The 11,499-nt window shown below is 43.2% G+C and overlaps 1 protein-coding gene across 1 annotated transcript in view; it reads left to right on the top strand.

Moving 5' to 3' along the window:
• The first annotated feature begins 805 nt into the window (after positions 1-805).
• The window catches only part of znrf1 (zinc and ring finger 1), a 43,830-nt gene continuing 33,136 nt past the window's right edge, over positions 806-11,499 (top strand). Inside the window, exon 1 of the mRNA XM_046394413.1 lies at positions 806-2,010. Within this exon, the coding sequence (XP_046250369.1) occupies positions 1,617-2,010 (394 nt within the window). The 5' untranslated portion in view covers positions 806-1,616. The remainder of the gene's footprint in view (positions 2,011-11,499) is intronic.

The following is an 11,499-nucleotide window of genomic DNA, read 5'->3' as shown; positions in this document are numbered from 1 at the left end:
CTTGCAGAGTGGGGACCATTTATAGGCCTGCTGTCATTATAGCGGGATAGATTAAAACCTACTGCAGTAAATACTTTACCATAGTTTACCTTATAGGGTAGCAAAGGCCAAGAAGACTGTATAAGACTGACTGTGTGTTACTGTGAAGGAACAAAGTGCCAGACAGAATAAAATCAACCGAATCTCTTTCTCTCTCACACACCCACACACCACGGGATTAGGCCAAATAATCCCAAACAGCCAGTAATCCCAACAATTTAGCATATGGTGGAAAAATCCGTGCATAACTTGGTAATGAAAACAATATGCTGGTAGTTAAAGGCCTGATTGTGTCTGTGTGTGTGTGTTTGTCTGTGTGATGGAGTGGATGCAGGGTAACACTGCTTCTATTCCCCAATTAAATTTGACAAAAAAAAAAAAAAAACCCAAAACAAAACATAAACTCAAAGGGTATTTCCCAGCCCTTCAAATTTGTCAGCTTCTCATACAATAGATGTGGTCATGTGAATAAACTTAATATTAATACACAATGGCACGTCTTAAAATGAAAAAAAAAAATCAATAGCCCACAAAAGTAATAAGAAAAAAATATATTGTGACTGTTACATTTAGTCATAATGTTGTTTTTACTTAAATGACACTGTGATTTTTGCTTGTAGCCTTTGTTCTTAATCACAAATTAAGATAAAAACTACAAAATCCAATCACTCACTCTGAGCTATAAAAGTGGACCATTCGTGACGTAAACAGCCACACATGCACCGTGATTCAAAGGGCTTCAAGGTAAGTCTGCAGACTATTTTACTGTCTGCCTGATCAGGAATTAAGACGGAGTCTAGGCTATTCGCTATCTCTCAGCACCGTCTCCCGTCCTGTCTGTTTTTATGATCCGAGCTTGCGCACTGAGCGCCTCCATTGTCTGCCCAGGAGCAGCAGCGGCGGCGGCGACGGAGCGGAGAGAAGAGATCTGAGCGCAGGGGAGCGCTTTTACTGTGACCCCGATCCACGGGTACAAGGCGACCGCTGGTTGGAGACTGGACGGACAAACGCGGACGGCGACGTCATTTTTTGGCCCAAAACAGATCGTCGGGTTTTTTTTGACGGTCAGACATACAGCAACAGTTGTCACGATGTCTGAGATCAGATGAGACGAGAGCAGCGGAGTGAAGATTGCGGCGCTGCTGTGATTCGGGCCGGGCGGGATAAACGTGTTGCTGCCGCGTCCCGCCTGCAATGACACAGCCGTGTTAATCACCTGGGACAGCGAGGGGAGCGGTGCTCATCTGTTTGTCATTCCGGGCTTTCGGCGTCATTCATCTCGTCAGCCATCCCCCCGGTTGTGTCGAGGTGTTTTTCTGCGGGTGAGGTGAATCCAGACGTCAGGGCGGGCTCATGTTCCGCTCAGCTGGGAAACGGGCTGTTGCGTCTGCAGAGAGTCAGAGCTGACGAGCCTGCTGAGACACACGGACAGACAGGCAGGCAGGCAGGCCGAGAGACAGACAGGAGCGAGGGGAGGGGGGCGACAGCCTGTTTCGGCTCTCTCGACCCTTTGCGGATCGAGCCGAGCCCCCTCCTGTTTCCACCCAGAACCCCCACCCACTTACCTCCCGCTTTGGATGGGGGGAAAGCAGAGCACGGCGGGTCGGCCCCGGGGTGCTTTTCCCGGTGTCTCCACGGATGACAGCGCGGTGCCACCCTCGGCCCACTTCGGCCACTACCGGCCGACCGGCACCATGGGCCTGCGGAGCCGCTCGGTGAGCTCCGTGGCCGGGATGGGCATCGAGCACAGTCCCGCCGTGCCCTTCGGCTTCTACACCCCAAGAGGGTCGGACTCGGATCGAGCCGGAGGTGGGTCAGGGGGCACTACCGCTGCCACCCACAGTACCGGCTACCAGGACAGTGGGGGCGGAGGGCATCACACGGACAGGGTGCTCTATCTGGGGTCCCGGGGGTCGCTGGCTGACACCTTGCCCCTGCACATCGCACCCCGCTGGTTCAGCGCGCACAGCGGTAAGGGCGGTCTACTCACGCGCGCACACACACACGTGCACGCACACATACATAAATATATATATATATATAGACAAAATTTGGGTGACGCTGAGGGATTAATCATCGCAAAAAAAAAAACATATAAATGCAGTCCCCCGGACATCCGCTTCTACAAACACCTACAATCACGCACACCTTGTTTACCTGCAGGTAGGAATGACACCAATGCGGTGTCGTTACATTTCACCGCTATGAAGGGAAGTTAGGGCAAGCCTGGGGAGGCTGTCAGTGAGAGAAAGACAGCCAGAAATACAGAAAAAGACAGCTTTAGGCTGAATAGGCTGACCTGTGTGTAAAACAATATGTTTCCCTCTGGTTCTCAGCCTGTGTTGGCTGAGGTTGGTCAGCTGCACAGTAGCAGCAGATAACAGCGGGGCATTGGACAGAAATTGGCTCTTAACTCTTACTACTTGAAAGGAAATTGTAAGAAATTGAAAATACTGAATACTTAAATGGCTTCAGTTTAAAATTATGTTTAAATGCTCACATGAAAGTGCTGTCATTTTATCAGTTGAGGGAAATGCTGTGTGTGTTTGTGTGTTTTGGGGAAATGAGATTTGGTGAACATAACATTGCAGGGTGTGCTCCGTCTTGACTGTCACTGCTGCACCGTCTGCATAGGTCATTCCTTGTTGTGTGAAATGACACTAATAAGCCTGTTGCCAAATCTGGCTGAGTCAATTAGCCCAGCGATTAGAGAGGAGGAACGGGAGGGAGGGAGGAGAAACGGGAGAAGGAAGGAGCAAAAGAGACAGAGGAAGGTGAGGCAGGTAGGGAAGAAGGAAAAGAGGGAAGGAGAGGATGGGCAGAGGGGTGGTCGGGGACTGTTCGCGCTCATCATCGGCTTTCCACTTGCAACAAACACACGTATTCAGAAGGTACACACATGCACACAAAGAAATCCTTAACCACATGGCCACAGATGCTTTCCTTCCAACTGCACAAACAGAAACACACACACAATCAGCAATAGTCCTCGAGGAAAACTCTGTTTCTCTCTGGCACACATACCACACACACACACACACACACACACACACACACAGCAGGCTCAGCCATGTCCTCAGGCTCTCATTACCAAAGCTCTGACCAGTTCGCAGCAGGAGAATAGGAAGTTGGACGTCAAAATCTCAGCTGTTTTTCCCTGCCTACATTGCCTAGCGACCCTGATGTACTTTCATATCAGCGGGTGGAGATAACGACGTTTGGGTTGGGGTGTCACTAAGTTTTAGGAAGGTGCACATGTCAGAAAGAGAAGCCTTTAGGACATGATGAATATAGAGAAAAGCCCAGTAATCTATGACTGAATTGCTTTGTTTTAGCATTGTAACAATGTTAAGGACATTGTGGGTCATGTGGGTGTGGTCAGCAGCTAGCTCGCTGTGGCTAAAAAAGGTGAGGCAAGGAGCAGACACAGGGCAGGAAGATGAAGGCAAACAGGAAAAAAAAGAAAGAACACATATAGACACTGAAAAACAAGGTGAATACCAGTGCTTACGAATAAAAGATCGACAGCCTATCAGGATGAGTGACAGGTGGTGGGGTGAGAACTGGACCATGTGAGGGGGAAGAGGGCAGGACTGACAATGCTCTAACTGTCTCAGTGAGAAAAGTTGCATCTTCAGTCAGTCATTTTTCTCAGTGTTGGAATATGTGTGCAGCCAAGGGTGGAGGCAGATGAGCTGACAATATACAGTCTTAAGTATCTGATGAGGTTCGCTCTGACCAAAATGTCACATATGTTACATTTAATTTGTAAGAAAAGATTAGTTGCTCATATAGAGAGTTTGCAGCCCCTTCCATCTGTCTAGACCTCTGCCCAGTAGGTTAAAAGTACTGCAAACATATTAGACAGAATAGCTAGTAGTATGTAGCATTGTGACTGTTAAACTGCTTACCTCACAAACATAGGAAAGAAACTGAAAGTGACTGCAGCTGTGAGAACTTAACAGAACTGTACAATCATGCCTCATAGAAGAACAGACATTGTGCAGTAGGAGAGTGTATTGGTATATGTTCGCATCCCACGCTGTTTGCTACAGGACAATCTGCATGAACTAGTAGGAACCAAATTACTGCTGAATTAGCCTAAAGCTCTCTATGCAGGTTTATATACATTACTGTGCAAAGGTTTTATGTAGGTGTGAAAAAAAATGCTATAAACTGCTGTAACAGAATGCTGTCAAAAAATATAAATAAAATTGTTTATTTTTATCAATATGCAGAATGCAAAGTGAGCAAACAAAATAAAAATTTAAATTAAATCAATGTTTCCACAAAGTCGGGGATTTTGTAGGATTAGAGTCAGGTGTATGATCAATCAGTTACACCAAACAGGTGCTAATGATTGTCAATTTCACATGTAGGTTGAAGCACAGTCATTAACTGAAACGGAAACAGCTGTGTAGGAGGCTTAAAACTCGGTGATGAACAGCCAGACTCTGCTATCAAGGTGAGGTTGTGGAAGACAGTTTCATGTCACAGGTCAGATACCGTGGCAACACTGAGCACAGCAACAAGACACAAGGTAGTTATACTGCATTAGCAAGGTCTCTCCCAGACAAAGATTTCAGAGAAGACTGGGGTCTCAAGATGTGCTGCTCAAGCTCTTTTGAAGAAGCACAGCTTAGTGCAGAAGATGAAAACCACATCAAGTTTATTTCAATTCCAAATCAAAACTAGCAGTGTCATCAGCTCAAAACCTAGCAGAAACCAGTTGGACCAAGGTACTCCCATCTACTGTCCAGAGTAGTCTGGCCAGAATTGGTCTTCATGGAAGAGTTGCAGCCAAAAAGCCACACCTCTTACAGGGAAACAACTCAACTATGCAAAAACACATAGGAACAGGCATGCAGGAAAATGGCAGCAGGTGCTCAGGACTGATAAGTCAAAATTTGAAATGTCTGGCTGTGGCAGACAGCAGTTTTTTGTCATCATAATCATTGTCTGCAGGCAACGGTGAAGCATGGTGGAGGTTTCTTGCAAGTTTGGGGCTGCGTTTTTGCAAATGGAGTTGGAGATTTGGTCAGAATTAATGGTGTCCTCAGTGCTGAGAAATACTGGCAGATACTTATCCATCATGCAATCATGGCACCAAATTTATTCTGCAGCAGGACGCCCCCCAACATACAGCCAACGTGATTAAGAACTTCAGCGTAAAAAAAAAAAACATGAAGTCCTGGAAATGGTGGTATGTCCCCTACAGAGCCCTGATCTCAACATCATCGACTCTGTCTGTGATTACCTGAAAAGACAGAAGGATCTGAGGAAGTCTACATCCACAGAAGATCTGTGGTTAGTTCTCCAAGATGTTTGGAACAACCTACAAGCTACAGGTTCATTCAGAAACTCTGTTCAAGTGTACCTAGAAGAATTGATGCTGGTTTGAAGTCAAAGGGTGGTCACACCAAATATTGATTTGATTTTGATATTTTTTTCTGTTCGCTCACTTTGCATTTTGTAAATTGATAAAAATAATAAATAATAAATAAAATAATTATTTATATTTTTGACAGCATTCTCAGTTCACAGCATTTTTTTCACACCTGCCTAAAGTCTTTGCACAGTATTGTATGTGGGGAACTTAAGCTTTAAAATGTGATTTCCATCTGCAAAACTTTGGCTCAGTTGTTGTTCATTAGCTGCCCACGAAAATGAACAACCAGAGATGGAGAAGTTTCTGTGCCATTTAAATCCTTTCTGAGTGTTATCGCAGTAAGTTACAGCAATAATGGACAAAGAGTGGTGGTTTGAAGTCTCTGGAAACCCATGCTAAACTGTGCTACGAACTAATGGGACTGATGAAGGTGTGATCCCACCCAGCTACTGGAAGGACAGTCTAGTATTGGACAGTTTAACACAAGACTCGTGATCAGTTTGTTATTGTTCAGCACAGGAAAGTCCCCTGCTTTAAGAAACTAAATGAAGGGCATCAATTATTTACTGAGAATCCCCCTCCACAAACATTTATTATGGTGAACATCTTGTTGAGTTTGAGTTTTAATGTGTGGTAATGAAACTGCAGACTGTGTTGAAAGGTGTGAAGGTGTCGAGTGTGATGTGAAGTCATTAAATGTTTTTGCATTGTTGTCTTTTTGGCCTATATTTATTAGTGTACCTTAGCCTTTGGACCAAAGCTGTAAATAACGTGGAGACGACACAAGACACAAACTGTGGTTGTTGCCAGAGGATCTAGCGGAAAAAATGAGCTGTCATTCTGAAGCATCTGTCAAGTCAGACTGCACTGATCTGAGGTTTTACCTGAAAATATAGTCCAAATAAGCACATGTAATATGCTACTTGAATGTAGCTCGCAGTGTGGGTTGTAGACGTCAAATGACTGTGCAGAACAGAGTGAGACAGTGATTTCTGTTGATTGCTGCTGTATTTCATCCGTCATCATTCTCTCATTGTTGTGGTAAATAGGAAAGCTTGGAGCTCAGAACCAAGCGTAAGGGATTTTGTCATAGTTCAGCCATAAGTTTTCAAGTTAGTCCCAACAGAAAAAAGGTAGAAGCTGAGTCTTCCTGCAGAGAAACATTAATTTGATGACCTACTACTGAAATGATGTAAAGCTGCAGATTTAATAATGGTTGTAATTGCTCTGGTCAGTACTCTGACACCAGCAGTGTCCTACAGTGTAGCTACCAAGTGAAACCCTGTGGCTCTACAGAATTGAATGCGGGTAAGTGTTAAGTTTTATTAACTTTGTTGTCCATTTTAGAGTATTTGTTAATCTGCACTGCTGAAACATAACATCAGCCGACATGCTGAGAGCCTAAAGGTGGTTCTTGCTTTATAAACCTTACCTTGAGGTTTGACTTTTACATTTCCATATCCATTAAATGCACAGTGTGTAGTTTCTGCAGATATGGGGTCTCAACAAAAACTCAAGATGTACGTAGCATGGGATCTCCACTGTTAAACAACCACTGCCAATGAAAATCCATTTGATGTGACTCAGGTAGAATGTACGCATATAACTAAGGTCTGCTTCTTCTTTTGGACATTTTAATGAGGAAATGGTTGCGTTGATGTAGGGAGTGGCTGTTGACATAGTTACGCACCAAAACACATGCAGGTGTCATTCTTAGATGGATTCTCAGAAGACACTCGTTGTTGCTGTGCTGGAAACGCTTTAGTCTCTCTGCTCCCTCTGTAAAATGGCTGTTAATCAGGCAGGCCACAGGTGCCTCTCTCTGTCTGCCCTTGGGTGGTTGGTGTGTGTATGTGTGTGTGTGTGCGCGCGCGTCCGTGTGTGTTTGTGGATGAGAGACGGGGGTGAGTCAGGGTGAAGGGGGACAAAGAAGACTCAAAATCATCGTCACAAGGGAGAACAGATTGTCTCTTTAAAATTCAACACAAAGGCCAATGTTAATGCAGAAGTGTGTGTGTGTGTGTGCGTGCCTGAGTGTGTGTGTCAATGAACAGCCATTCAGATGTTAAGAGATGCATTTACTAGGCTAATGTTAATCACGACACAGACCAGTAAGAGTCTTGCAATTGCATTTGTAATGTAGCTTTATGCGGTCCCGCCTTGAGATTGCATCTTGTTATGCACACATATTGTCCACACACACACACACACACACACACACACATGTGAAGTCAAGTTGCTTCTTTCTCCAATCCATCTTTGGTGCGGTGCAGGTAGAGGTTGAACAAACCATGCTGGGGCGCATTATAAGGCTGTTCTTTGATTCAGGAACATGAATGGGTTTGAGGATTTAGCATTCATTCATATTTCTAACAGTTTTATTTTGGGTCCCCTCTTGTTGTCACCATACCTCTCTACTGACAGAACATATGGCTGCTCACATCTGTGTGAACCACAGCTCATAGGAAGACGGTGTAGTCTAATTCACTGGTGTGTCTGTAATTGATTGTGGGTATTCAGTAACAAGCACTATATTTGAGATTCAAGAAATGATTGAAATCCTTTTGTGTTCTTTATGAAGCAACGAGTGTACTTGCAACGCATTATTATTAACTGTGATAGATTTGTTAATTCTTGGCAATATGTAAACAGTTGGAAAATTGAATATGTCATTTATACTCTGATAGATGAGAAGATAATTAAAAGTAGACGGAATCTGATGCAAACAAAGTGTGATGCAGAATTGAAATGTACTGATTTCTTGGAATGTGCTGCTTTGAAGCAGCATGCCTCTCATGGTCTGTTGACAGATACCACTCCCCACTGACATATACTTCCTGGCATGTGCCGCTGCCAACTACTGGTTTGTTGCTGCTATGTACCACAGCAGCAAATAGCTATTGAGCCTTGCCAGTGTGAGCAAAGCAACATGTGTGTTGGATAAAGCTGCAGTATTCTAGGAATTACCAGCATGAATAAATTGTATTCTTGTGTGCTTGGCTGACACAACATTCAGCAGAGAACTGAATTCCTTATACAGAATTATACAATAATATAGAAGTTAAGTAATAAAAACCAAACTTTCACAACATGGGCTTTTTTAAGCGAAAGGTTTTGCAATTCTTAATTGCTTTGATTAGTTCCAATGTCCCACATCTGCTGTCAGCGAGATATATGAAAGGCTGGCCAGTTTCAAAAGGGTTTGAACCTGGAGACCTGCCACTAAAGGCTGGAGTCGCTATAATTAATATGTCAGAAAACAAACGGATGTGACAGAATGAATAGGCTGGAAGAGAGACAGGCAGAGTGACTGAATCAGAGAGACAGACAGAGCCGGGATGTGGTTAAGTTAACTGATCATCAGTCATACTCATACGATACTGCATAACCTAAACTGATCTCAACCAGGGAGGCATGTACTCCTGGGGGGGAACTACTGAGTAGCTCAGTGAAATATAAAAAAAGATACAAATTATTACTAATTAGTGTGATGCTGATATTTAGTACACTAGCAATGTAAGTATAAACTTAGATCTATGATAGGCTGGCAGTGCAGGACATGTCCACAACTTGAGTCAATTGTAACACCTTAACACCACATGTTGTGATTGTGAGTGTGTGAAAATCAGACAGCTAAAGAGTTTAAATAGTTACCTGGTGATTAATTGTGTAATAGTCCTTGGTAGTGGTTTAAATAGCTAAAAGTAATGAATAAATGGTAAGTAAAAGGTGAGGTTTGTGTTTGATAAAGGAGATGAAAGGTTGAAAGTGTTGTTGTAGCTAAAACAAATAAATGGTTGAAACATCCAGCTTCTGGTCTCAGAGTGGCAATAGTAGTAAGAATGCAAACTTGACCAAACTGACCTAAACACTGAAAATGTAATTTTATGAAAAGGTCATTGCACCAGGTATTCTAACAAATGCACTTTTATTCAGTTAAAAGTGTTAACATCCAGTTTAAAATCAGCTGATATTAAAATGTTTGTTTGGAACACGGTTGGTGATGTCAGTGAGGGGCACTGGAGTACTGGAACACACCTGACTGGGCTTTGGAGGTATGTTGTTTTGTTCTTCTACTACATCCTGAGTGAACATCAGTCAATCAGAGGATATTAGCAGAGAGGCAGACCAGCTGAAAGACAGACAGACTGATAGACACAGACTCCCCAACCCAAACACAAATAACTGACTTTACTGTACATCCCAGTGCTTTAGCAAGACTGTGATCATTATATCCATCAGTCAAGCATAGTCATCCCTCAGACCAATGGACCCCCCCCCCCCCCCCCCCCCCCCCCACCTCCTGCCTCTCTATTGACACATCCTGTCAATACTGCATCATTGCTTAATCAGTACAGCATTTGAACTCTTTTTTTTCTGACCAGCAAGTTTAATCCCTGCCCACCTTGGCTGCCAATCCCCGGTGGTACTTTGCAAGTGGAAAACCATTTCTAACCCTTAATTACATTGCCTGTTGGAACACAAGAGGACTCAGTGCAACTCAATAGAGGCCTTTGTAGATGACTCACAGTTCTCCTTGCGCCCACAACTGGTGCCGTCACCCAGATCCATTTGTAACATGGTTGAACAGTAGTGATGGTTCAATTCACAAATTGATCGTTCATTTGAACAATATCTTTAAGCGGGTGAGCTGAATCAGTTCATTGCTGAAACTGAATCAGATTCTCAGATCAATTAAGCTGCTATGGTTAGACTACAACTCAACACATTTGAAAATGTAAAGCAAGTGCTCAGTTCAAGGGCAGTTGCCACATCGATGTTCTAGTAGCCAGTTCCCTCTTTACTTCCCCTGTTTCATTATGTCACAGTCAAACAAGGTGCTACTGCACTTCATGGTGCAAGAATAACTGATCTATGATAGATGTGAATACTTCAGGGTATGGATTAGTCATTCACTTGCTGGCATCATTGTTATGGACTCAGTGCATTTAACTGTACAGTACAGAACAGACCAGAAAGATTAGAAAGCAATTCAGTTGTGTGATCAGGGGTTAGAAGCTCACTTTTTGCATATAGACTAAACTCTGGTGCTTAGAATTGAATATTCTCAACAAGGAGAAACAAGATCAAGGAAAAAATCCTCTCTCTCTCTCTCTCTCTCTCTCTCTCATTGGCACACAGCATCAACAGATTTTTGGTTATTTGAGGGCAGTGGAACAACATGAAACAGAGACATGTTTTCACTGTTAGTAAGTTGGAGTTAGTGATACTGTTAGTATCACTGTAAGTTTTTACTTCCAGCTCTCACAAAGCAACATTAGCATTGGTGCTAATGTTCTTGCCACCTGATGAACACTATTCCAGTATTTGTTCTCCCTTGGGCTTTGTTTTGATTTACCAGTTGGTCGCTAATTTTGCCTAAATGGTGCAGGGAAGGTCTACAGCGGTTGAAGAGTTACCAGCTGCGACTGGAAACAAAGCCCATGAGAGTAGGGAGAGTGAACCAAAACAATAAGCCAAAAGATCCTAAAATGCTCAGTGGAGCTGAGGGGAAGCAGAACATTGCTTTTGACTGTCTTCAACGTCTTTGACTTCCACAAAGGAAAATGTGAGAAATTTTTGGGGGGTACGATTTAGGTGGAACTCACACTGATTAAATTAATAAAATCAGATTAGCTCTTCCCCACATTACTGTCTTGACTATGTTGATTTTGACTTATTTTGTTCTTATTTTCCTTTGCTGTGTTATTCTTTATGTGTCTATCACAAACAGGCATTAAGATTTGTTGTTGTTTCTGTCAGCACCAAACCCTTTTGGTTTGTATAAACTCATAGTGGTTATTTGCAAATCTAGTATACACCTTGGCTGGTGATCCATTTCAGTCAACATTTCACACACACCTTGTATTTTGAATCACCATGTTCTGATGATAGGGAGCTCAGATTTCAGTGTCACTGACTTTAATTCAACTCTAATTCAACATTGTCCATCGGCCCATCCCCAGTGTGCATAGTAAAGATTTTTCATTGAGAACAACCTAAGTATAACCACAAAACCAATCAAACACTCACATGCTGGCTTAAACATGGTAAGAGGGTGAACTGATGAC

This window comes from Scatophagus argus, chromosome 7, assembly GCF_020382885.2.
Source record: "Scatophagus argus isolate fScaArg1 chromosome 7, fScaArg1.pri, whole genome shotgun sequence".
In the NCBI taxonomy this organism is placed as follows: Eukaryota; Metazoa; Chordata; class Actinopteri; family Scatophagidae; genus Scatophagus; species Scatophagus argus.
This window is presented reverse-complemented; position numbering and strand designations above follow the sequence as displayed.